This window comes from Natator depressus, chromosome 13, assembly GCF_965152275.1.
Source record: "Natator depressus isolate rNatDep1 chromosome 13, rNatDep2.hap1, whole genome shotgun sequence".
In the NCBI taxonomy this organism is placed as follows: Eukaryota; Metazoa; Chordata; order Testudines; family Cheloniidae; genus Natator; species Natator depressus.
Genome location: NC_134246.1, coordinates 29,712,662 through 29,740,391, shown reverse-complemented (window position 1 = coordinate 29,740,391; position 27,730 = coordinate 29,712,662). Strand labels below are relative to the sequence as shown.

The 27,730-nt window shown below is 45.3% G+C and overlaps 1 protein-coding gene across 4 annotated transcripts in view; it reads left to right on the top strand.

Annotated features, from left to right (window-relative positions):
• Positions 1–26,143, top strand: part of SAMHD1 (SAM and HD domain containing deoxynucleoside triphosphate triphosphohydrolase 1) — a 65,531-nt gene extending 39,388 nt beyond the window's left edge. For 2 of the 4 annotated variants that reach the window (XM_074970349.1, XM_074970352.1), the window contains 5 exons: positions 7,665–7,804; positions 12,503–12,598; positions 21,483–21,587; positions 21,938–22,075; positions 24,378–26,139. In XM_074970349.1, the coding sequence (XP_074826450.1) occupies positions 7,665–7,804; positions 12,503–12,598; positions 21,483–21,587; positions 21,938–22,075; positions 24,378–24,506 (608 nt within the window). In that variant the 3' untranslated portion in view covers positions 24,507–26,139. Of the gene's footprint in view, positions 1–7,664; positions 7,805–12,502; positions 12,599–21,482; positions 21,588–21,937; positions 22,076–23,967; positions 24,098–24,377 lie in introns of those variants that run through there. The other 2 variants (XM_074970350.1, XM_074970351.1) reach the window with 2 other exon arrangements.
• The last annotated feature ends 1,587 nt before the right edge of the window (positions 26,144–27,730 follow it).

Sequence of the window (27,730 nt, the reverse complement as noted above, 5' to 3'; positions counted from 1 at the left end):
GGCCAGCAAGAGATCTGTGCCCTGTGTTGCAAAGGAAGGTGAAAAACCTGCAAAGTTTCTTCCAGCCTGGCCTGAAGAAAAATTCCTTCCTAACTCCAGATATGGTGATCATTTAGGCCTGGAGCATGTGGGCAAGACCCACCCACTGGACACCTGAAGGAGAATTCTTTGTAGCAACTCAGAGGCCTCTCCATCTAGCGTCCCATCTCTGGCCTTTGGAGATATTTGATAGTAGTCACAGATGGGGCGTATGCCATTGCAGGCAGCCTCATCATACCCATCCCCTCCATAAACTTATCAAGCTCAGCCTTGAAGCCAATTAGGTTTTTTTCCCCCAATACTCCCCTTGAAAGCTGTTCTAGAACTTCACTCCGCTGGTTGTTAGAAATCTTAGAAAGCGATTAACACAAAACAAATTAACTAGATTAAAAAAGAAGTCACAACTAATCACAGTTTTAATTGCACTGTTAATAATAGAATATCAATTTAAATTTATTCCAAAAATATTTTTGGATGTTCTATATTTTAAAATATTGATTTCAGTTACAACACAGAATACAAATTGTACAGTGCTCACTTTATATTTTTTTATTGCAAGTATTTGCACTGTAAAAATATGAGTATTTTTCACTTCACCTCATTTAAGTACTGTAGTGCTATCTCTTTATCATGAAAGTGTAACTTCACAAATGTAGAATTTTTGTTTTTGAGTGCTATGTTAAAAATTTTTTTAAAAAAAATCTAAAACTTTAGAGCCTACAGATCCATTCAGTCCTACTTCTTATTCAGCCAATCGCTAAGACAGACAAGTTTGTTTACATTTACAGGAGATAATGCTGTCTGCCTCTTAATTACAAAGTCACCTGAAAGTGAGAACTGGCATTTCCATGGGACTGTTGTAACCAGTGTTGGAAGGTATTTACGTGCACTGCCAGATATATTAAAAGTTCATATGTCCCTTCATGCTTTGACCACAATTCGAGAGGACATGCTTCCATGCTGAATTTAAATTGGTATTTTATTATTGTTTAACAGTGTGATTAAAATTATGATTGATTGTGACTATTTTTGTAATCTCACAATTAATTGTGATTTTTTTTTAATTGCTTGACAGCCCTAATTTATAGAGTGCAATTGTATCTCCTCTGAGCCTTCATTTTGTTAGGCTAAACAAGCCAAGCTCCTTAAAGTCTACTCTCATGAGGTAGGTACTCCATTCCTCTCAGGATGGTGGACATAGTAGAGATTCCAGTGGAAGTTGTCCAGGGCAAGTCTTGCAAGCTCCTGCATATTTTACATACCTCCATGCCAGGGCACCTTGTAGTGCGCATCAGGGAGGGCTTTTTGGAGCCAGCCAAGCTGCTTTGGTATATGCCTGCTTCCTTGGTGCTGACACCAAATGGGCAAATCGGTGTTGCCAGGTGCTCCTAGCAGCCTTTGAGCAATTCTGTACTCTGTCTGGCTCACTGATTGGAGCAGCAAGTCCATAAGAGGACAAATCATCAAGGTCTGCTGAAATCAACAACTTGGGACAACGATCCCAAAACATTAGATTTATTCAGCTGCGAAAATTACTCGTCAACCAAGCTGCAGATGAAGATTGCCAGTCATCAGTCTTCACTGATGAAATGGCTAATTACATTGCGACTCTTATCTCCCAATTTTCTGACATTAATCCCTCTTGACCTCAGAGGAATTAAATCTTGGTGGCACAGCTTCTGATGTGCACTGATCTTCAAGCATCCCACACAGCACCCAGATCTATGGCCACCTCAGTTGCTGTGAGAAGGGTCCTCTTTGTTCCAATCTGGCATCCCAAAAGAGGTGCAAACAGTAGATGATCTGCTGTGTGGTGGATGCACCTTCTTAACCCAAGGACTGATCATCCTCTAAAAGACTCTAGAGTAATCCTCAGGTCTCTGGAATACTTGCTTCAAAAAGGAAGCAAATCAGGCCTCAGCCATACTCCAGGCAACCCTACTTTGCACAGCTCAGACCATCTGCATCAGCTCTTTCAAAGAAGGAAATCATCTGTTTCGACTGCATCATCTTCCCATCCTGCAGCAAGTTCATCGAGGCAGCAAATTTGTCTCATTGGTCAAGAGCAGCATACAGCCTCTGTTGGATCTTTCTTTTATGTCCTTACAGTTAAGGAACTATTTGTTTTGTTTTCATGGGATCTGGAACACCTTCATTATGGACCGCTGGGTCCTAGAAATCATAGAGATGAGATATGCCATCTAATTCCAGACTCTCCCCATCACTCACCCACCTTCCTTATTCCTTTTCAGGGATCCCTCTCAGAGAGTATGCTGCATCAAAAAGTGCAGTCACTTCTAAATCTCTGAGCAGTAAAAGTAGTAGCTGAAGAGTACAAGGGGAAGAGTTTTTATTCCCATTACTTTAAGGAAAAAAGGGGGATGGTGCCCTATTCTGGACTTAAGACAGCTGAACACCTTCATTCAGATTCAAGCTCAGGATGGTTACCCTGGCCTCTATAATTCCTTTTCTTGATCCACAGGACTGGTACACAGATTTTGACTTCCTGGATACTGATTTTCATATAGCAGTCCACCTGACCACAGGAAATACCTAAGGTTCCAGGTGGGCAATTCATGCTACTAGTACAGAATCCTGCTACGTGGTCTATCCATAGTGCCCAGGGTATTTATCAAATGCCCTGTGACAGTGGTAGCTTACCTGATGAATTGAGAAGTCCAGGTTTGCCCCAACTAGACAACTGGCTTACTTGGGGAAAGCCTCTACAAGAGGTGACCAACTCCATAAAGCTGACTCTTTGTCTTTTTGCCTCTTGAGGACACAGTGTCAGCAAGAAGTCAGTGTTAATTTCTGCTCAAAAGGTAGAATTTATAGGTGTAGTTCTGACCTCTATTACAGCAATGGTCTGTCTGCCGTAGGGAAGACTCTAAGCCATAATAAATCTGGTCAACCACCTACAAGTACCTCAGATGTCTGTAAAAACTTCTCAGACTTCTGGGGCACATGGTTTCGTTCATTTACATAACTCAGCATGCCAAACCTCAACTTTGATGCATATAAGGGTGGTTGACAGACACATAAAGATGAAGGGTGCAGGTCCTTCCAGAAGCTCTGTCATTGAACTGGTGGGAGGACCCCCTAAAAGTATGCAAGGGAGTGTCCTTCTCTGCACCATTGCCATAGAAGACTCTGGTAACAGATGCCACCAGGCTGGATGGGCAGCCAACTATGCAATCTTCTGACACCAGGTTTATGATCTCAGGAAGCCTAGTTACATATAAACATCCTAGTGCTAAGGGCTGTTCATCAAGCTTGTACAGCATTCCTACCTATCCAGCTCTGAGAGGTTTAACCTTTCTGATCATGACTGACAACATTACAGCTGTGTTTTATATCAGTAGGCAAGGGGGAGCAGGATTCACCCCTCTTTGTCGAGAAGCAAATTACCTTTGGAATTGATGCCTGTGACATGAGATTATTCCCATAGTGCTTTTAGCAGGCTGGCAGCATGTTCTGGCAGATCACCTCAGCAGACAGTTTTCAATCAACCATGAATGGTCATTGTAGCATATAATCATTCAGGACACATTCACCAGGTGAGGTAAACCTGCTATAGATTTATATGCAACAGAACAAAAAAATGTCACAGGTTCTGCTCCACAGGAGGCCAGGCTCGGGTATCTCTTGTCGGATGCATCCTGATGCCATGGGCTCTGAATCTAACGTATGCATACCCTTCAATTCCACTAATCCCAAGAGTCATTGAGAAACTGAGACAGGACTCCACCAAGATGACCATGCTGGCATCTGGCTGAAGCAGTTCTGTTTCTCAGACTTAGTGAATCTCTCCGTTCGAGCTCCAGTCCATAAGTGATATTGCAAAGGGAGGGGCAGATCATCCATCTGGATCAAACTTCCCTGTACCTCACAGCATGGATGCTGGTTGGTTAATAGCAGTAGAGAGGAGCTGCTCATCAGAAGTACAATATATTCTTAACCACAATAGAGAAGACTCAGTAAGGCATGCTTACTCAGCCAAATGGAAGCTGTAGTAGAAAGAGAGCCTGGAACATGGGGCCTGGTGCAAGACCTGAGGCCTGAACCAAAATCAGCAAGAGTCAGGCCCTGTTGCAAAGCAAATGTCCGCTTAAAAGTTTGCTGTCTGGTATATGAACTTTGCAAGAATATGGCTGGCATTGCTAAAACACAGGCATTTCTAAGAAGTACTGGGCATTAGGTATTCACATAAATATGTCCCAGAAGGCTAATACAAGCACATCCTGATATAAAGTTTTATGGTATAAACACACTCCCCGAAGATGGTACACACTGACCCCTCCTAAAGATAAGGTCAGGATGACAGGGTAATGAATGGAGATGTTTTGTTTGAACCAACAGGTACAAAGTGTAGGGTGTTAACTAACCACATCAGAAGAGTAATACATAACTTGTTTGTATCAGTGTATAAAAGAGAAATCATAGGAGGGGTGTCTTTGTCTGGCCTAGGGGGCAATGGAAAGTCCCGTTGCTGACTGAGCTGAGTCTTTGCTACTGGGCACTCATGTGTTAGTGTCCCCATAGAGTCTGCCAGGAACTAGTATTGTTTCTTGAGGGCAATAAACCTGCCTGAGCTCCTTGATCACCGAACTGAGTCTGTGGTCTTAGAAGTGCTGTTGAGATCTGCTGGGCCACCTATCTGCGCAGGGTTGGTACAGCGTATGGAGAGAGCACACACACGCAGGCCAGCTGACAACAGAAGCTAAGCTTCACTGTTGGACTCATCAACATCAGTTACCTTCATCTCAAGCTCAGATACCGGATATACTGGAATACCTCCTGTCCTTGAGAAATTCAGGGTTGTCTAGAAGTTCCCTTAAGATTCACACAGCAGCCATTTTAGCTTTCCATTCTCTCATACAGGGTCACTCAACATTCTCACACCCTGCAGTAGCTAGATTCCTGAAGGCACTTATGTGCATATATTCCACTATTCAAGGAGTCTCCCCCTCCTTAGGTGTCAACCTATTGATCGCTCAAAGGATGCAGTAAACCCCCGGCCTATGTTTCCTCTTCCACTTGTCACTAACCTTCCTAGTGGCAGTAACATCAGCTAGAAGGGTGGGAGATTACAAGCACTCATGGTGGGCCCTCCACAATCAATATTTCTTAGGGACAGGGGGACCTTAAGGGCTCACCCAACATTTTTAACAAAGGTTGTCTCTGATTGCCATCGGAATCAAGTAATACACCTATCTGTGTTCTTTCCCCAAGCCGCATTCCAACAAGGGAAAAGCTAAACTGTATACCTTAAGTAGGATAGGACCCACAATACATCTCGATAGGACTAAGCCATTCATGGCTTCACCTTGGTTAATTGTAGCTTTTGCACATCAGGCTATGTAACCCAGAGATGACTGAATTGGATTTTTACTTGCATTAAATTATGCTATGAAATAGCTTATTTAGACCCACCATTGAGGACTACAGTCCACTCTACCAGGGCTCAAGCAGCTTCTGCAGCTTCTTTGAGATGTGTTCTGGTAGTGGAATTCTGTGCATACACTTATGCAACATTACTCCATAGAATCATCAAGATCTGATGCTCACTTTGCCACAGCTGTATTATAAATAGACTCCTAGCACCCACATCCTATGATCTGGGTCACTGCTTGTGAATCAAACAGTAGAATATATATGGACAAGCACTTGAAGAAGAAATGGTTACTACCTTACAGCAACTGTGGTTTTTTGAGATGTATAGTCCATATATTCCATGACCTGCCCTCCTTTTCCTGATACTTTGCTTCCTGTCTGGTAGCACCAGGATTTTGTATTAGCAAAGGAACTGAGGGGATGGTTGGGGTCACTCACCCTTTAGGACTCTCAGGGTACAGGCAGCCCCACACAGACACTGTTACCTGAAAGAATCCAAGCACAAGTCTGTGGGGTGCATGCTCACCAATGGGGGGGAAGGAATACGTTCTACATATAGACAATGCATATAAAAGAACCAGTTATTCCCCTGCTGTTTGGAAAGCATGTCTCAGGTAAAAATGTATCCGGCACTGCTGCACTAGTGTCCAGTTTGAGGGATTAGAAATGGAGTTTGGTTGCCAGCATCCATAGTCTGAGACATTGTATCTGTGTACATAATGAAACTGCTTGATCTAAGTTAGTTGGCATACTTCAGTTCCCCCTAACATGCAGCACTTTCCATACCTTACTTTAGGAAATAGGCTTGTGTTAGTTCCGTAATTCTGGGGATTGGCATTTTCCGATGCATGTTGAATGGATGAATTGGGATGTGCTATGACCTGGAATGAAAGAGGGTTGTTAACTCTGAAGCTGTTAAACTTTCTGTCCTGGGGTTGGGAGGTCAGCAACCCTCTTCTTTCAATCTGATGCTAATAGTATTGTGAAAAGCCTGTGGCAGCCCACACTATTCTGGAAGGAACTTTGAAATTGTTAGGTTAGTTCAGTGGTCTCCAAAGTGGGGTGTGCGCACCCCAGGGGGTGCGCAAGACAATCGATTGGGGGGCGCAGCAGGAGGAGCACTGCCGGAGCAAAAGGGCGGCGTGGCAGGAGGAGCACTGCCGGAGGGGGAAAAAAGTAGGGGGGAGTGGCCCTGAGTCCTCTGGCCCGTGGAGGAGCAGGGGCAGCCGTGCAGCCAGCGGCCAGAAAGAAGCGGCGCTTTCCCCTTCAAAGCCGGCCGGGGAGAAGTGGCGCTTTGAAGGGGAAATCGCCGCTTCTCTCCAGCCGCTGGCTGCGCAGCTGACCCTGCTCCTCCTGAGTCCTCCGGCCCGTGCTTGCAGGGCTGCATTCCGAAAGGGGCTTTAGACCTGCAGGCCAGGGCCCCGGGGCCCCCTTAGCCCAGGGCCCTGAAGCCCCTAAAGCCCCTGCATTCCGGGTGGCCCTGCCTGTGGGGTGGGGGCAGCTCCCAGAATCACAGCTCCCAGAATCATGGCCATGGGGGGCGGTGCTGCGCTGCGCAGAGCCACCTGCACGCCCCATGCACCAAACAGGAGCTGCCCCAGGTAAGTGCTCTGCACCTCCTGCCTGCCCCAGCCCTGAGCCTCCTCTCTCACCCCCACCCTGAGCGCCCTCCCACACCCTAACTCCCTCCCAGACCCCGCACCCCACCCTGAGCGCCCGCTGTATCACAAAGTGTTAAACCAACATTTTCAAAAATACTAAAGCATATTCCATCACATTGCTCTCACTAAAAATATTAATAATTTTTTTAATGAGAGCAAAAAGGTTTTTTGTACCGTTAATAAATAAAATAAAATAAAAAATTATTTAAAAAATATTGTTTATTTCATCTTTATCTCATCGTTTTTTAATTTCTATTTTTTCTATTTCTATGTTGTATATGTTTTATAATTTATGTAATATATTAGTACAGTAGTACATGTATATAATTAATACATAAATATACATATATTGGGGGTGCATGCTCAAAATTTTTTTACTGATGGGGTGCGCGATCAAAAAAATTTGGAGACCACTGGGTTAGTGTGCTGGGTAACTCTTTGAAAATGGTGTTTTCTTTTCTTGGCACATGGGTTAGGCTTTCTATATAGAGATAAGTTCACAGATGCACATCTCTCTGCTGTAACAATGGGTACATGGCTATGTAAATGAAATGTATTTAACTTTGACAGATAACATCTTTCTGGAGATTCTGTACTCTAGTAATAAAGAGCTGACAGAGGCACGAGAAATTTTGCGGAAAATAGAGCTTCGCGATCTATACAAGTATTTAGGAGAGACTCGGACTGAACCAGGAAAAGAAATTACAGAGGTAAACAGCATTCTCAATCCAATCTCTATTGATAGAGGGCTACAAATTCTGCTGCCTCTTTTAAATATGCACTTCTGACTATTCTGCTGATTTGTCTCTATTCTGTTCTCATTCCTAAAACTGCCTGGGCCAATGGTAAATGGCCTGTCTTCTTCAAAACTCAGCCAGTAAGTGTGTGAAGGGCTGTTACATGGAGGAAGCTGGGGGAAGGATAAGAGATTTGGATAAAAAAGATCAACTGCTAAGCTGAGGACTGTTTCAGGATATTTTTATTTGAAATAACGTGTTCTGCAAAAATATGTGGAAAAGCATCGCTTCGGCCAAAAAACCAAATGAGAACATTTGAACACAAGGAAACAGTAAAACCGTTCAGCAGAGTAATGAGACTCTGGTGTAGTTTTGGCTCCAAGTTGTTGTCAGAGTGGCTTTAGTGGTATGGCTGAGTTTACATTCATGTGAGATATAACTTCTGAATTTCTTGACTTGCGGGGGTATAAATTCTCAACCTTAGTCACTATCTACTTCTCAGGCTCAGCATAGCTGTTTATTTCAAAAACAGTCAATATCAATTTCATATAGTACACTGAAATATTCTAGACTGAGCTGGTAATACTGCCAATATTTAAAGTTGCCCAGCATGTCCCATTATAAAACACTCTTTTCATTTGTTTATAACTTTGCCAAACTTAAACTGTTTGGGCTGAAATTTTTGCATGCTGGGTGTCTTGCCGCTGTCTGAACTGGTTTAGAAAATTTCAGCAAAAATGATGTGGTTGTTTCAGAGAATAAGAATAGAGGGAAATGTTTTGTCTTTTTTTTTTAAACCCTTCAGCTACGTTATTGATAAGCTCTGTTGCACGCGTGCGTTGGTGCAGGGATTTGAAAATTGACAAGGGAGATTCCCTGGAGAAAATCTGCCCAAATTTGGCCAACTTGAAAACCTTTTGAAAAATCTAGACTCTCACATGCTCAGTAGAGACTTGCTTACTTTGACCACAAATTTGTCCAAAGGTTTTGCCTCATCTGAGAATACTCCAGCCCATGATTGCAGGGGTTGAGCAGGACTGCGCCTGCAATGGCTGCTGCCAGGGGCCTCTGAGCATCAGAACTGAGAGCAGGGAGACTCTCTCCTGTACTCCAGATACTCCTCTTTCTGTCTCCCAAGCAGCATGGAGGAGGAAACAGTCTGACCCATATGCAGCTGGGGACAAGAGCCTGTCCTGGGGAACAGAGAAGAGTGTAGTTTGGAACAAGGAGCCTGTGGGGATGAGGGGGGAGACTGACTGAAATATTGGGGGTGGAAGAGACTGGGAGCCAGTGGGTTGGGGAGAAGAATGAAGAGGGAGCCTGAGATTAGGAGAGAGGATGGGGTCAAGGATAGGTTGGATGGGACAGAGTAGAAGGGGTCATGCTTGGAGCCAGAGGGAATGGACAATAGTTTGTGACCATTAAAGCACACTCCCACAGAACCTGGATTTGGACCCAAAATTACAGCGGTTCTTCATTCGTCTGCTGTCAGCAAATCTGTGAAACCCACTGGCAAAGTATCTCTCCCCCTAGTGCTGGTCAACATAGAGAATGACAACCTACTACTGCTATATCAGTTACTCCATTAGCTCAAGTGGCAGAGGTCTGTGTGGTGGATCTAAAAGTTCAAAGCCTGCTGATGAAATGTGTGGCTATCAATGTGATGCTACATGGTGACATTTCTTTTACACTTTGTTTTTTTAAAAGCCTTGGAAATGACCCATGCACTACATTAAAAGATTAAGGTTGCAAAGTCAATCAATCATGCAAGAAACGACCCTTTGTGTGTATGTGTTATGATATAATCTTTAATTACATGGTCAAATACTATTTTTTCCATGGGATCCCTCCCTCATTCAATGGACGATGCTTACTAAATGAGACATTATTTAACATTTTGTTTTCTCATCCATCAGTGTGTGGTTTCCAGGCCTTATATTGCACGCTGTCATAAATATAAAGGGAAGGGTAACCACCTTTCTGTATACAGTGCTATAAAATCCCTCCTGGCCAGAGGCAAAATCGTTTCACCTGTAAAGGGTTAAGAAGCTAAGGTAACCTTGCTGGCACCTGACCCAAAATGACCAGTGAGGGGACAAGATACTTTCAAATCTGGAGGGGGGGAAAATGGTTTTTGTCTGTCTGTGTGATACTTTGCCGGGAACAGATCAAGGATGCAAGCCTTCCAACTCCTGTAAAGTTAGTTAATCTAGCTAGAAAATGCATTAGGTTTTCTTTGTTTTTTGGCTGGTGAAATTCGTTGTGCTGGAGGAAATGTGTATTCCTGTTTTTGTGTCTTTTTGTAACTTAAGGTTTTGCCTAGAGGGATTCTCTATGTTTTGAATCTGACTGCCTGTAAGATTATCTTCCATTCTGATCTTACAGAGTTGTTCTCTTATCTTTTTTTGTTGTTGTTGTTCTTCTAATAAAGTTCTGATTTTTAAGAATCTGATTGGGTTTTTTGGGTCTTAAAAATCCAAGGGGTTTGTGTTTATCTTGTTTGTTCTCAAGCCTTGCCAGGAAAGGGGGTGTAAGGGCTTGTGGGGATATTTTGGGGAAATAGGAACTACAAGTGGTCCTTTTCCCTGGATCTTTGTTAAAGCACTTGGTGGTGGCAGCGTTTTACCTAATCCAAGGGCAAAGACTTTGTGCCTTGGGGAAGTTTTAACCTAAGCTGGTAGAAATAAGCTTAGGGGGTCTTTCATGCAGGTCCCCACATCTGTATCCTAGAGTTCAGAGTGGGGAAGGAACCTTGACACACACAATTCAAACCTTGCCATGAAGACAGAATTACTAATTTCCACCCCTCAGCTGCTTGTCCCAGTTTTCTTGCCCAGCCAGTCCCAGTCTCCTTGTCTGACCCTGCAACTTTACCAGCTCCCAGTACCAGTATACCCCCTCCATTGCCATGCCCGGGTCAGTGCTTTGTCTTTTCTGCGTTCCAATCAGGCAGTTTCTACCTCCTCACTGCCTGGGTGCCCGCAGTGGAAGTATTGAGAGCACAGGAGAGAGAATCTCAGCTCTTAGTTCTGATGCCTGGCCCCACAACAGTCCCCTGCAACTGGCAGTAGCAACTGCAAACAAGTCTTGCTTAGCCTCTGCAACCCTGAGCTGGAGCATGCTCACTACAGACAGAATCTTCATATAATTTAGGTGCCAAACTCTAACTAGTCTATACTAAGCACATGCAAAGAGATTTTTTTCAGAGGTCTATAACTTGGTCAAATTGTGGTCAGTTTTTCACAGGAACAGCAAAAGGCCTATCCTTGACACCAGAGTGCTCCTTCCACCCCCAACACACACACACCCCAATTTCACGCTCTTCCTCCAAAGGCTGGAAGTGCAAGAGCTTCTCAACAAAATGATTATATAATTTTTAACTGGGCATGGGGAGGGCATGAGGGAATGACATTTTTCCCTAGTCTCATTCTCAGTAACAGCTGAACCCTTTTTGCTGAAACCTTCCAAACAAATTCAGTCTGAGGCAGACACCTGGCAGGGAGAATTTCAGCCCAAATGGTTAGTTTGCCAAAGTTTTATAAACTCCTGAAAACAATGTCTTATAATGGGATGTGTTGGGCAGTCTTAATCATAGGCATTCCTATCAACTCCACTTATTAATGGTTCATAAGTCAGGATTTATCTGGTTGGAAAGAAATTCAAATTCCAAACCATTCTTTCACTTTTAAAGGATGGCTTTCATCCTTGAGACACTTGTTTAGATGCTTCTTCAGATGCATCTGAAGAAGTGGCTTTTTATCCACGAAAGCTTATGCCCAAATAAATCTGTCAGTCTTTAAGGTGCCACCGGACTCCTCGTTGTTTTTGTGGATACAGACTAACATGGCTACCCCTCTGATACTTGTTTAAAAAGTGTTATAGGTAGCTACCTCTAACAGTTCTGGTATTAAATTAAGTTTGTTTGGGGAGTAAGAGCTCTCTCTTCAACAGCCCTTTCCTTCATTGTGTGATGACACCCTGATAGCAGCAGAAACAGGCAGATTCCCAGCAGTTATGGAATACATACTTGTAGCCATTGTCAATATTGCAAACAGACTCTGTAAGAAATATTGAGTGTGTCTGTTTTCCTGTTTAGAATGAGGAGTTGAGGAAGTTGACCTGTTTAATAGGAACATAGATAATGTGCTTAAAGGCACAGGTTCATGGCACTGTAGTCCCCTCGAGGTCAACTTCTTTCTGTTTGACGGCTAGTAGATTGCCCTAGGCAAAGATTTTTGTGACTCTCTAAGGGACCATCTAAAATCACCAACATAATAGATTGTATCTCTGGCTAAAAGTCACACAATTATCATGGAAAACGTACATACTTCAAAGTTAGTCTTTCATGCAGGTTTTATTCCCTCTGCTGAGGCACTTTCTGTATAGCTTCACCTGGTCATGTGACCAATCTTCAGCTGTAATCATGGTCTATTAATGCAGGTGAAAATCTTCATGGTCTATTAATGCAGGTGAAAAATCTTGAACTTTTCTTTTGAAAAGTGAATTATTTACATTAAAAATGCTGGTATTTTAAGTAATAAAGTAATCTAGCCTTATCTCAACCAGCCTTGTTGTTGCATGGCAGCGTTCTCTCCAGATATATATGGGTTCAATTGCACAGGTCTGGAACTGGTAGTGCTTGAATAGAATTAAGTGTTCTCTCTTTCTCAGGAACAGTATGACAGGCTGCCAGCTGACATTGTTGCTTCGAGACCAAAGAATGCACCTCAGGATATTGAATTGAATGCTGAAGACTTTATAGTTGATGTAAGTGTGTCCTTTCAGAGCAAACTTAGTGTAAAACATACTCTGTCTTCATTTCTGTATCACAAAGGGCCAAGTGTACCATGTAAAAGTTTGCAAATAAAGCTGAGTATACTTTATATTCAAAATAAGAAAGCAGTTTGCCCCATTCACACTAATTACACAATTCAGGGACAATATAAGGCATAAGGTAACCCTCGGTGCATTCCCATCCTTGTGTGGAGTATGCAGTTGGTATCTGGTGCCTAGCAGTTTCCCTGTATGTATTACTCCTGAAGCCTATAGATCAAGGGTTCTCAAACTTTTTCATAATGTGGATCATGTGTTAAGATTGTCTTGTGGACACCTCTCTTCCCAGGGATTGCATAGCCCATTTTCTTCTCCAATTTGTTGTCATGTAATATCCCTGTGGCAATGGAAAAGCAATGTTAGGAAAGCATTTAGTTAGTTTTTTAGCTGTTCCATTGCTGGCTCTGCTCCCTGAAAGCACTTCCTATTTCCTCTTCTGTAACATTTGCGACTAGTGTTTGTAAAGAAGAGCCTTGAATGCCTGTAGAAGCAATGAGTGGTGGTCCCAGCATCATGTGCCCTGCCAGTTTTCTGCAGACTGCTAGCAAGTATTGAGTGACCGCAACTTAAAAACCACTGCAGTAGACTTTTTTGTGAAATATAATAGTTTCTGTAGTGTCCTTCACAAAAACTGAATTTCAAAAGTCATAATGGATTTAAGTTATACAGTTAGAAATTATGGGTCTGATAAATTCACCTCTTCTGGACCTGGCAGAAAACAATACCTGCTGCTTTCACCTATCAGTTGGTGTGTGTGGATTTGGATTGTCAATCTTGTTTCCTAGGAATAGTTGGTGCTAACACAATGCTTCACTCAGGACAAGTTTGTTTCCCCCAGTAGGGGAGGGAGACCAAAACACAGAAGGCAGTTTGACTGCCTTACAAATCTAACTTAACAGCTCAAAGCCTTTCTAAACTAATATTGCTGAAAAAGATAATGAGAAAATGCCATCCAGTCCCTGCAGTGGGGCTGCTGGTGTGTTCTCTAAAGTATGTTAAAGATGACCTCTAAAGTTTTTTTTTGCATTTATTCCATTTTTCATCTAATGAGGCTTGTGGTCCATGAAGGTTCACCTCTATTTTCCTTAGTTCTGGCAAAACCCCTGTTATCAAAAAGAAAAAACTAAAAATAATGGCTATGAGACTTCTCTTCACATGAAAACCCAAGGGAGAGGGATATAGGCTCCTCCCCCTACTGACATCACAGCTCTTGGCATGCTCTCTGAGCCAGCTCTACCACTTTTATAAATTGCTACCTTTTGACCATAGTGGTTACATTGCTGTCTCACAGCACAGCGTGGGATGAGAAAACCCTCTGACTTGGAATAGTCGGTGATTAACACATTCCATTGGTTTGCAGTGTGGACTGTTTCACAGAAAACAAAATTACGGGAGCTGCTGAGCACACAGGAATGTATCCAAAAGACAATCTTCAAGGAGGAATAAAAGAAGGAATTTTAAAAATAAAATATAATAATAATACATATTTAACCATATAAATGATTACTCAATTTAGTATTTAATTATAGTTGACTGTTTATGCTAGTGATGAAATACATACACCATATATACTTAGAGAAATAAAATTAGGAGGACTTGAAGACAGACTTGCTAATCATTAAATGTAAAAACCTTTGCAGGTCACTTTTAAGGGCTTGTCTTCACTACCGGGTAAGTTGACCTAAGTTACGCTACTCCAGCTACTTGAATAACGTAGCTGGAGTCACCGTAGCTTAGGTCGACATAACCCAGTGTCTTCACTGCACTACGTTAATGGGAGACGCTCTCCAGTGGACTTACCTCACTCTTCTCAGGGAGCTGGAGTCGACCAGAGAGCGCTCTGCTATCAATTTAGCAGGTCTTCACTAGACCAGCTAAATCGACACCCGCTGCATCGATTGCAGCAGCGTTGATAGTGAAGACAAGCCCTAAGTATTGAGAATAGCCTGCTCTGACAGCAATCTCATTATTACTCGTGTGCTTGTGATACATTAAGGCCCACATGGTGGAAGACTTGCACTTGGGAAGGGGGTTGTGACCTTGAAAATGGATAGCTACCTAAGACCAGCATAAAGAAAACATAACGGAAGTATTACATCTGCAAGTAGAAAGAGACTGAAGCATTCCTTCTCCCTTGGGTTGTGCAATGTCCAGCTACACCTTTGTGACTGGAATATGTCTTCCTATAAGCCATTATTCCTGCAGATAGGCAGTGTGACCTTGGACAAGACCCTTTCAGAGCAGTTCTACTTGGAAAAGTTAACTTTGCTTAAAAAAAAATCATTAGGGTTTAACATTTGTTTTTCCATTTACTGCATCTGCACTTAATGTGTCATGTAATGGCCAGTCCTGCAACTAGAGGTCTTCCTGGTCTATGCATTCCCACCAGTACTAAAGGTTCTGCAAGTCAGTTGCTGCCCTCAGGCAGACTGATGTAATCCCATTGTCCTCAAACTATGCCTTCATTTACATCTGAGTCATTGGAAAAAGGGAAATGCTTCTCTGCAAGTGTTTCACTGCTGAAATTGATTTGATCTCTCCTCTCGCCTTCTGTGCCCCATTCCTCTCCACCCTAAAAATTCTGTTTTCTTAATTCAGATATTCTGGAAAACAAATAGAAAAATTATATGTATTGGGTGGAGGCAGCACTGGTGTGTTAAAATTGTCTTGGTTCAACTGCCAAAAATATTCTAGTGGCAGCACTGTCAAGTTACCGAGGCAAAATTAAAATTTAAGGGCTATCACTACATATAGACAGATCTGAAGCATATCTGAAAGGTAATCTGTAAATCACTTTAGATTTCCCTCAACTCTGTTTGCTGGACACCTCTCTGTCTGATTGTAGGTCACTTTTAAGGTGATACTTTACAACTTTCTTGAAGCTCATCACATCAGTGAAACTAATTTCATGAAACAATTGAGACAAATTTTAGTTTTTTCATAAAGATTAACTATTTTAGTTAGTGCCAAATATTTTAGAATAATCCTTGCTATTTTCTAACTACTAATAATTATAGTGTCTCTTTTGTTAGAATCTTAGTAATCTCAAGTCTAAAAAACTACCCAAAAATATGTGTTCTTCTGTGAGTGCTTGCTCGTGTCGATTCCATTCTAGGTGTCCGTGCGCCCATGTGCACGGTCGTTGGAGATTTTTGCTTTAGCAGTGTCCATATGGTCGGCTCTGGCACCCCCTTGAGTGCCGCGTTCATGCATCGGTCTATCAGGCGCCGCCAGCCCTATGCCCTCTCAGTTCCTTCTTGCCACCCACTATGGTTAGTCGGAGTGCATTTCCTTGCATAGCAAGGGCTAGCGGTTTCATCTCTTCTGACTTTGAGCTGTTGGACCTTGTAAATAGTTTGCTTATAGTAGTTACTGATAAGTAGCTGTTAAGTGTAGTTAGAAGTTAGAGTCCCAGCAGGGACTTCGCCTCCGGCGGGGCATGCCCCAGTCTCCGGAGCTTAAGCCCTGCATGGACTGTAACAGGCCTATCCCTGTAAGTGACCCCCACAGAAGCTGCTTCAAGTGCTTGGGGGAATCACATTTGAAGGACAGGTGTCGTTTTCGTAAAAAATTTTCTACCCAGGACTCAGCGCGGGATATTCATTTGTGGGCTCTCCTCATGGAGACTGCTCTCCACCTGGCTTCTGAGCCTTCCTCAGACTCACCTAATACCTCGGCCTCAGTGCGCAGCGCACCCCTGGAACCGGGCTCTGCCTGGTGCCAATTCCTGGTGCTGGTGCCCAAAAAGAAAAAAAGCATGGCTCCCTGGCACTGGGCAAGAAGGGCCATGGGACATCGGGCAAAGGACCCAGTTCTGGCCACCCGCCTACTCTGGAGCCACGTGTACATGCCTCCCCAGTCGGCGCCCTTAGCCCCTTAAAGGATCTACCACCAACTCCCGGGAGCAGTAGGGGACCCAAACTCCTGACAGCATCGATGCATTCCCAAGCTCCCCCGGCACCAAGAGAGCAGAGGCCTCCGTCCATGCCGCTGGCACCACACGTGCCCCAGGAAACAGCAAAGGCTCCCTATGAGGACAAGCCAGCTGCTAAGACCCCTCAAGGGGCAGTGGAGCGCCGCCAATCCCCCGAGGCAAGGCAACGCTCTCCTACTCTTGTCGCAGATCTCCAGAGTCGCAGCCCAGATCCTCCAGGGCTCTCCCTCAGTCGCCGCAATTGCTCTCTCCACCGTCTCAATGCAGATTTTGACTAAGGGGAGGCGCCAGTCCCCATACTATTGGCACCATTCGGCCTCCCGCTGATCGTCCTCTTGGTGCAGGTCTTGGTTGCCTGCCCTGTGGGAGTGCTCCCTGTCACGACACCAGTACCCTCGATACCGGCACTGATCCTCTCACTCCGGTCTCCAGGGGCAACGGTCAGCAGGAAGACACAGGCATAGACGGCCCCACCATGGTCACAGGAAGGGGATTCCTCCGGCACGGAAGAGCAGTTCAGCCCCTCGCCCAGACTCCACCGGCGCAATTGGGCACGAGAGGCCACGCCGTCATCGGTGCCCCATTGGCAGCACAGCCAGTGGCCAGTGCAGTGGCCTTACTGGAGCACGTGGGGCGTGCCGGTCGTGACGATGCCGCCTTCGCACCACTCACCTTGCAGCAACAGTTTGCAGCACCAACCAGTGTATGACGGGGTCCTCAAAATTGCCACGGCCTCTGGCAAACCCTGTCTTCCATCCTTCCCACCTCCAAAACGGCTGAAAAGAAGTACTTTGTCCCAGCCAAAGGGTTTGAGTATCTTTATACCCACCCACCTTCGGGCTCGCTGGTTGTCTCTGCGGCCAACAAAAAAGATAAGCAGGGGCACACTAGCTTAACTCCCAGAAATAGAGGCCAAAAGACTGGACCTTTTTGGGAGAAAAATTTATTCCACTGCCAGCCTGCAATTCCGGGTGGCAAACCATCAGGCCCTCTTGGGCAGATACAGTTTTAACTTATGGGACTCCCTCTGTAAGCTCAAGGAGTCAGTCCCTCCTGCAGGGTTTGGCCCAAGAATCAGCATCCTGGTAGAGGAGGGCACTGCAGCGGCTATGTGCTCCCTCCAAATGGCGTGGGACACAGTGGACTCACCAGCAAGGGTGGTTGCGGTGGCAGTGGTTATGAGGCGCAGCTCCTGGCTTCAAACCGCCGGTCTTTCCCTAGAGATGCAGCCCTCGATTTAGATCCTCCTGTTCCATGGGAATGGTCTCTTCTCCAAACAGACGGATGTGAGGCTGCATGGGTTAAAGGACACTCGGGCCATCCTTCGCTTTCTGGTCATGCGTATGCTGCAGTCTTCACAGAAGCAGTTCCAGCCACCCCCGCCACCAAGGCCTTGGCAGCCTCGATGGGTTTGCAAGGAGAAGGGATAGACACGCAAGTTTTAGTCCTCACCACCCTTCCTCCTCCTCCCACGCAGCCTGGCCTGGCAAAGCAGCCCAGGGGGCCAGAAGCATTTGTTTTGAAGGTGCGCTCGAGAGTGATGCCCAAGTCAATTTCCCAGATCCACCTCGTTCTTTCCTCAACCATCTTCGTCCCTACTGTTCAGCCTGGTCGCGAGTCACCTCGAACCGCAGGGTGCTGGACATAGTATCTCGGGGCTATATCTTGCAATTTTCGGCCATCCCTCCCTCCCACCCCCAGTCTTCCCCCATCCCTCTTCAGGGACCCTTCTCACGAGCAGCTCCTTACTCAAGAGGTTGAGAACATCCTGCGCCTGAGGGCGGTGGAGGAGGTCCCTCAGGACACAAAAGGAAAAGGGTTCAACTCCCACTACTTCCTAATCTTGAAGGCAAAAGGGGGGCCTCAGACCCACCCTGGACCTGCGTCGCCTCAACAAGTCTCTCAAAAAGCTGAGGTTTCGCATGGTGTCCCTGACTTTCATCATCCCCTCCGTGGATCTGGGAGACTAGTACACTGCCCTCAATTTAAAGAACGCTTATTTCCATATTCCCAGGTCACAGGCGCTTCCTCAGTTTCACAGTGGGCAGATGCCATTTTCAGTTCACAGTACTAGCCTTTGGCCTCTGATCGGCCCCAAGGGTGTTCACAAAATGTGTGGCGCCAGTGGCTGCTTACCTGAGACATCGAGGGGTCCAGGTCTTCCCGTATCATGACGACTGGTTTGTCAAGGGCCCATCTCAGGAGCAAGTGCAGAGGAGCCTTAATCTGGTGCGTTCCACCTGCTGCAACCTGGGCCTGTTAATAAGCCAGAAAAAATCCACCTTAACGCCCGTCCAGCGAATAGAGTTCATTGGGGTGGTTCTCAACTCCATGCGAGCTAGAGCCTTCCTTCCAGGAGCTCATTTTCAGGCCATGTTGGATGGACCTGATCTCCCATGTAAAGAACCACCTGCTCACCACAGTTCACACCTGCCTGTGGCTGTTGGGCCATATGGCCGCATGTACGTACATGGTCGATTTCATCTTGGCCCCTGCAAACGTGGCTAGCGTCAGTCTACATTCCCAACAGGCACGACCTGAACCGGATAGTCTGGGTGCTGGACCACATCAGGTCATCCCTGAATTGGTGGTTGGACCTCAGGTAAGCGTTGGAGGGAGTCCCCTTCGCAACCCCGTTCCCGTTGCTGACGCTGGTCTCCGATGCTTCGGACCAGGGCTGGGGAGCCCACCTGGGCGAGCTGAGCTCCCAGGGCCACTGGTTGTGGGACGATCTAGCCTTCCATATCAACATTAGGAAGCTCAGAGCGGTTCGCCTGGCCTGCCAGGCTTTCTTGCCCCACCTGAGGAACAAGGTGGTGCAGGTCCTGACAGACAATACCGCCGTGATCTATTACATCAACAGGCAGGGCAGTGCCAGGTTTTCGGCCCTTTGTCCAGAAGCTCTCTGCCCTTTGGACTTTTGTGTGTGGCATGCCATTCATCTGGTAGCCACGCACCGGCCTGGAACCAGGAATGTCCTGGTGGATCACCTCAGCGGGACTTTCTCATCTTGGCACAAGTGGTCGTTCCATCCGGAGATGGTCAGCATAAACTTCTAGAGGTTGGGGACTCCCCAGGTGGACCTGTTTACATCCAGGCAGAACAGAAAATGCCACGTGTTCTGTTTGATCCGGGGAATGGACAGGGGCTCCCTTTCAGATGCCTTTCTCATCCCATGGTTGGGGGCGCTGATGTATGCCTTCCCGCCAGTGCCATTGATTCCTTGTGAAGATCAAGCAAGACAGGGTGAGAATTATCCTAATAGCCCCTGCGTGGCCTCACGAGCACTGGTTCGGCATGTTGCTGAGCCTTTCGGTAGCTGCCCCGCTGCAGCTGCCCCTCTGGCTGGATCTGCTGTCCCCCAGAACCACAGCAGCCTTTTGCATCCTAACCTGGAGGTGCTGCACTTGACAGCTTGGCTGCTGCATCGCTAAGCATGGATGAATGGCCGTGCTTGGCCCGTGTCCAGGAGGTCTTGCTGGGTAGCAGGAAACCCTCCACCAGAGCGACATATCTGGCCAAATGGAAAAGACTCACGTGCTGGGCCTCAGAATGGCATAGTCGGGCCAAGCAGGCCCCGATGCAGGAGATACTGGATTATCTGCTGCACCTCAAACTCCAAGGTTTGTCCCGGTTATCGATCAAGGTCCACCTGGCCCCTATCTTCGCTTCCATCCTCTGTTTCAAGGCAGGTCAATCTTCGCTCACAACGTGACGGCGTGGTTTTTGAAAGGTCTGGAGTGTCTCTACCTGCACGTCTGGGATCCCGTTCCCCACCCAGGACCCAGATCTCATGGTGTCGAGGCTCATGGGGTCTCTCTTTCAGCCTCTGGCTTCCTGTTCTCTCCTGCTTCTCCCGTGGAAGGTCTTGTTCCTGGTCGTGATAACGTCGGCCTGCAGGGTGTCCGAGATCAGGGTGCTTACTTTGGAGCCGCCCTATATGGCCTTCTACAAGGACAAGGTCCAGCTGTGACTGCACCCAGCATTTCTGCCCAAGGTCGTTTCCCAGTTTCATACTGGCCAGGACATATACTTACCCGTCTTCTTTCCAAAGCCTCATACGTCAGATGAGGAGCGCAGGCTACACACCCTGGACATCAGGAGGGCGCTGGCCTTCCACATAGACAGGACAAAGCCGTTCCGTAAGTCGACACAGCTGTTTGTTGCGGTGGCAGACAGAATGAAGGGTCGCCCAGTGTCTGCTCAGGGGATTTTGTCCTGGATCACGGCCTGCATCCGCTACTGTTATGAGCTGGCGAAAGTGCCTGTGATCGTGGCACCACACTCGACTAGGGCACAAGCGTCATCAGTGGCCTTCCTGGCACAGGTACCAATCCAGGAGATCTGTAGAGCCACTACCTGGTCGTCTGTCCACATGTTCGCATCTCATCATGCGCTTACCCAGCAAGCTCGAGACAGCGCTGGCTTTGGCAGAGCAGTGCTGCAGCCTGCAAGACCGTGAACTCCGAGCCCACCTCCGTTGACACTGCTTGTGAGCCACCTAGAATGGAATCGACATGAGCAAGCACTCGAAGAAGAAAAAGCGGTTACCCACCTCTTTTGTAACTGTTGCTCTTTGAGCTGTGTTGCTCATGTCCATTCCATTACCCGCCCTCCTGCCCCTCTGTCAGAGTTGCTGGCAAGGAGGAACTGAGAGGGCGTAAGGCCGGCGGCTCCTGATGTACCGACGCAGGAGCGCAGCACTCAAGGGGGCACCACAGCTGGCGCTACGGATACCGCTACGGCAAAAATCTTCGACCGCGCATCTGGGTGCACGCACACCTAGAATGGAATGGAGCAACATCTCGAAGATCAACAGTTATGTAAAAGGTGGGTAACCGTGTTTTGTTCATCTGTATCCGTTTCTGAATTGTCTCCATCAAGGTTATCAATATGGACTATGGAATGAAAGAACAGAACCCTATTGATAAAGTTCGCTTCTATTGCAAGTCTGATCCGAGCCAGGCAGTCAAGATTTCGAAAGAACAGGTAGCTATCGCTTTGCCAAAGGCCCTTATCAAACATGCCCGGCCTGCTTCTGAAGGAAATTTTCATATAACAGGTTGTGGAAGTACTTCTGTGCAATAATGTGGTGGTGGGGTGCAGTTTTACCACAATCTGGAATCTTAGTATTTAACACAGTCCATCCAAAATCCATTCCTCATTATCTTCAGATTGACTAATTTTTCCAGTCAAACTCCCTAACTTTGTGGTACACATTATGCTTTATAATGAGAACTTACATTTTTCTACCTACATTTGGAAACATTTTGAAGTTCATTGATCAGTTGGCTCTAGATTCCAAGAAACAGTATAATTTCTTTTCCTCTATTCAAAAGGTTTCAAGGCTTCTGCCAGAGACATTTGCAGAGCAGCTGATCCGGGTTTATTGCAAGAAAAAGGATGAGAAGAGTTTAGATGCTGCAACAAAGTGTTTTATTCAGTGGTGTATGAACATGGATTTTACTAAACCACAGGTAACGTACCACTTTATAAATACCCCTACACACAGATTCATCCATTCCCAGGCCAAAAGGGACCATTGTGATAATCTAGTCAGACCTCCTGTACAACACAGGCCAGAGAGCTTGCCCAAAATAATCCCTACTCCTGGAGCATCTCACCTTGGCACATGGACTTGGGACCTTCAAAATCTGGGCATTGTTAGGGATTTTTTACCTGTAAGGCCTTGTCTACACAGGAATGCTGAATGTTCTAACCAAAGCAGTGAACTTAAACCAATGCAAACCCATGTGGACACTCTTATTTCTGTTTAAGGGTAGCTTTTATCAGGTTAACATAAACTGCTTGGGAACAGGTGTAAATTGAACTGAAGTGAGACACTTTTATCCTGAAATAAGAGCATCCACCCAAGGGTTTACATCGGTTTCGTTAACTGGTGCAAGTTTTTTGTTTGTAGACCAGCCCTAAACCTCCATGGTGGGGCTCAATGGCATCTCTTTAAGGAATCATTCAGACCAGTTCCCAGGCCTGTAAAGCTTCCTGTTTCCCCAGGAGAATTTAATTTGTTTTTTTTGTTGATCTTTTATGGGCTCCTGTTCAGGAGCCCCAATCTCCTGGGGAAACAAGGCGACTTGAACAGGAAGAGGGTAGAGACTGCCCAAACATTCCTGGTTTCGAAGGTCCCTGCTGCTGTGTGTGGGTAGAGCCTGTTGCCCCTGCTGCTTGTCAGACTCCAGAGCATAGATACCACAGGACATGATGGGGATGGAGCACACTGTAGGCCCTTTATGCAGTTGTGGCTTTTGCAATAGGGGCAGGGCCAGAGCCACCTCTGTGGTCCCAGCTCTTGGGGATGTTGAGTCAGTGGGTCAAAAACAGTCTCTGAGAGAGACAGAACCTGATCCTGAAGGAAATAGGAACCTCGGTCTCCTGCCGGGGTGGCACCTGTAATATCAATAGAGCTAACTTGGCATTTCTGAGACAGCATCCCCTTCCCTGTGCTGCCCCTTGCCTCCTCTATCATTTCTCCCAGTAAACTTGTTTTTCAGCTGATAAAATTATTTATGTCCATCACTGTAGCAGAGCAGTTAATATGATGGAAACAAATGACATTTTTGCCATTATAAATAAAATGAGAATGTAAATTAGGTATTTCACATGTATTAAATATGCAAATCATAGCATTGCATAAGGTGCACTGAACCTCTAGTTTTCTGGACCATAAGCCTTAGTAGGTGTGACTTGTCCATCAAGTTGGGTACGGACAGTGTGATAAGGTGTCTTTTTCCAGCAATTAAAGGTTTTCTCTTAGCAGTTGGTTTTGAATGCTGCTAATTAATCTGTATCTGCTCTTTCAGGTCTAGATGTTTTCTCAAATACCTTTCCCTGCATGAAATGTAGTCTGGATGAGCTCTGAGAGAAATGTACTCGCATCACAAATTAGTTTCATGTCCTTTTTAATAAAAAATGTAGAGCTTTAAATCCCTTCAGTGTGACAAAGCATAATACCTTGTATTGAGCATTTCTAAAACCAGTGTGTTAGGCCTCAGGGCTTGTTTTCCAGGGGTGCTGAGCACCCACAGCTAATCTTGGGGGTCGCTCAGTACCTCCAGAAATCCAACCACTGGAATATGGTTTCAACAGGCATGATCTTGGGCATGTGAGTCCCCTTAGGGCTCATCCTTTTGTAACAGTTCTGGGTTCTGAGAGCAAATCAGAGTTAATTTCTACAATGTGCTTTGCACGTGAGATTGGTAAAAAGCTTTCCCTGCTTCTAACAATATCAATTTTATCATGCAACCAGCTTTACAACCACCACACCAGTTCATTGCACCATAGTAATGTGTCTTAACAGGTGAAACGTGGCCAAGTCTGTAAAACTGAATGTGGGTAATCCATGCCACAGGTATGCTGCAGGTGCTCAGCACTTTGTTGTGGCAGTATTGGACAGTTGAATTTGAGATGGACAATGGGATGGTTACTGGGCTCACTTTGTGTGATAATCCACTAAGTATTTTCTGGCTCACCTACTTCCTGGATTTATTGGTGACTAAGCTTTGGGAACCAGCTGAACGACTCGGGTACGTTTGTACAAAGTTCTCACCTACAAAGTGCTCAGTCATTGATAATGACCCTTTTATGGCTCATTTCTCATCCTTTCTATTCATAAGCCTAAAATTGTGCTTCTTGTTTTGTTCTGTTTGTACAGCACCTAGCACAATGAGGTCCTGGTTTCTACAGTAAGACAAATAATAAAGTAAGAATGTGCTTGTAAAACTTGGTAACTTTCTCAACTTCCTTTCAATTACTTTCTAGGATGGTGATGTGGTCGCCCCTGAACTAACTCCAATGAAACCAAGCTGGAATGACCCTGACGAGGATGAATTGCAAAGTGCAAATGACTGCAGGGAAGCTTCAAAATCCAGAACCAGACTCTTTCAATAACTGATTTGTTAAATGGAGTTTATTTGCAATATTTAAAGCATTTCCAGTAACAGTTTTACGCTGTTCCTTCTATCCCTTTAAAAGATACTTGAAAGGGAACAGCACATTGTATAAAACCTACTTGAAAAGCTTTACCGAAGAAGTTTACAATAATGCAGTTTTTTAAGTTGCTGATGTTTCCTGTATGTAACATAGTGATTCAAAAGCCCTGCGAGCATTGACATTGAAAGGGGAATTTTATATGTGATCAGGGAGTACTTGCAGCAGAACAAACACTGCTGTTCTAGTGTTTGACTTGAATGTATGGGGGCTGTGTGGCAAGAGTACCTTTAAAAATGAAGGCTTTTGAAATACCCCAAACTGCCATAAAATTCCAAAAGGAAATTACTATTTTACCATTGCTGTAGTGTAGCTAGCATTGCACTTCAACGTGATTTTGACTTCCCTAAAATCAGAGAAATGTGAGCAGCAAGTGCCCAGCTTCCTTTACTGGGGCAAATGTCATAGATAGTATAGATCTTCCCAATTTTTTTTCTCTTTTATGTCCCCTACTTCAGATCCCTTTCTTTTAAGATAATTGTGATGTCACATGTTGTGACAGAGCCAAGCCTTTAGCTCAGATTTCTTAAGCCTTACTGAAGTGAAAAGTGCGTCAGTGAGGTGTGGCGCTTTTTTTTTTAACACTGTTTTTTAGATTGTGTTTTTGTGGCTTTACAATCACCTTTTCCTGCCATTTAAATGTTCTTTCCCCTGGGTCTTGTCATACAGCACAAATGGGGTGGGGACCCGATTTGACTACTGACAAATGGCTGTCCAGTATACAGGGCAAACAAACTAGGCAGATTTTTCCTCCAGTCTTTCATTTAGAGATTCCTCGAAACATAGTAAGTAAAAAGAATCTTCATACAGAAATGGGATTTTTAAGTTGCCTGTGTCCGTTTTTTAAAGTAGTACCTGAAACACGAAGAAAACAACCTTAACCTCTTTTTATGAACCTTTGACTTTGGAAGTCAGGTGTTAGTCACCAGTGGGTCTGAATACAAAATCAGTGTAATAAGAAGTCTTCACTGAGAGACCAGCTCTGTTACATGAAATTAATTAAACTGTCCCTTCTAGAGATGGTATCTGATAATTACCAGATGGAGGCAAGGGCATTGATCAGGCCATAATTCTGGTCTGCTGTTCTCTTAATATGCAGAAGCCCATGTGTTCACCAGAGGGGGGCGTTGTACAAACCCCCTTTTCAGTGCACTACCAGTGATTCTGATCTACAGGTGGATGAAATGGTGGTTGTCAGAAATGTTCACGGACTTGGGAAGCACCTGTCTAACAGTGCTGGAATAAGCCTTTTGTACTTGACTTCATCAAACTGAAAGTGAAGCAATTGTGCTAAAACCCTGTCATTCAAGGCAACTTGAAACATTACATACAGAATAATGTATTCATTTCACAGCTGTCACTTCAAGGTATTTGCTTATTTGAAACTATTTTAAAGGGTGTTCTGTAGAAAATCTTTTGCTTGAGAGAGCCATGCTCTTTGCTTCTGAAAGGTGAAACTTTACCTCTGAGCTGGATCTTTTTTTTTTTTTTAATTGTTCAAACTGACTGAGCCTGAGTTGACTGAAAACGAATGTATACAAATATTTTAATAAACTTTTTTCATAGAATTGCAGTGTGGATTGTTTGTATTAAAATCAATTAATGCACAGTTAAAATGAAAATTGCCAAATGCATTCTTAAAGGACAGACATTCATAGCTAAAGCAAGTCTGAGCCCAATTTAGAATGACTTTTTCCATCAGTTTGCTGTGATGTCCCTTGTGCTTTGGAAGCTCTTCATGCTGGAAGAGAGAGATTGGCTCTATTCCCAGTCCCTATGCTGGAGCAGGAATAATTTTGGATTGGAGTCAAATTCAGGTTTAAGGCACCATGAAAGGTAATAAGGATTCAGGCCAATTAGAAGGCCAAGGAAGCAATGTCCTGTGTTGAGACATGTGGCAGGTTCCCAGAGCAGCCAGATGGGAGACCTGTGCCTAGCATGATGTTACTGAGATGCTGCCACAATGGTCATGATGGCTCAAAGTGACCCCAAATTCTCAGCTATTGTAAGTGAGTAATAAATAAAGAGATAACCAGCAACATTTTACCATCATATGCTACTGGAAGAGAATGTGACGTTTGGTCTATAGACATGAAGATTGCATTTGAAGACGAGGGGAGGGATGCTAATAGGCAGATAAGATAGTGACCAGTGAAAAGGGACTGTGAATCTGCCAGAGGGGATTACATAAGTACCAAAGCTCCTTTTGAGAGTGGTGAATGTATCCAGTAATGGGGCCTCATCACATTCCCTAGGTGTTGCATTCCATTGTCCAGTAAACTTCTCTATGCTTTCCTTGCTCTGATCCCAGAGGGTTTGATTTGGATTCATCTGCCTATTTCTTCAAGTTTTACAAGCAACTCTAGTGTTCAATATGTGGAGCCACATAGTCCTTGATAGACTACATCCATGACAGTCCTTGATAGACTAGAGCCACCTCTTCCTAACTCCTCACCTCTTGGGCTTCAGCTTGCTGTGAGGGGATCCAAATGCTGAATCCCATGTGCTTTAAGCCTCCAGAGTCTGAACAGAGTTCACAGCTAGCTCCTAGTCACCCCAGCTGTGGTGAGAAGTCTGATGCCATATCAAGCCAACAGCTCATCAGTGCTGCAGACTCTCTGGGTCCACCGTGGCAGTCTCTGGGCTGGGTTTTAACCACCATGCTCTGCTCAGGCCCTGCACTGCCCCATGACCTCATGGGAGGACGAATCAGGAGGGATTTTGCTGTGGGATTTGTTTTGGCCTGTTACAGGGACAGGAGGCAGTGGGAGAGTTTGGACCTGAGCTCTCCTGCAACTTGGGCTGCTGGGATTGGGGCTTTGATTCAGGCCCATCTCGTGACAAGCAACAGAAAAATGTGTGTGTTCCTTGTGCCCCTTTCGTGTGTAGCTTTTCAGGCACCACCGATACTGGTCTTGGCCTGACTTCAACAAGCTTCTCTGAGAGTGAAAGGGGGCCTGGCTATCACATCTCATGGTGCCCCTGCTCTCTCTGCCTTGAAGGGGGGGTTGCCTCACTCACTGCGGACAACAGCTGAGCTCACTTCCCAAACTCATGGCACTGACTGGCAGGGCGTCCCCCAGCTGGCAGCTCCCCTGGTGCTAACACTCAGTCACTTCATGTGG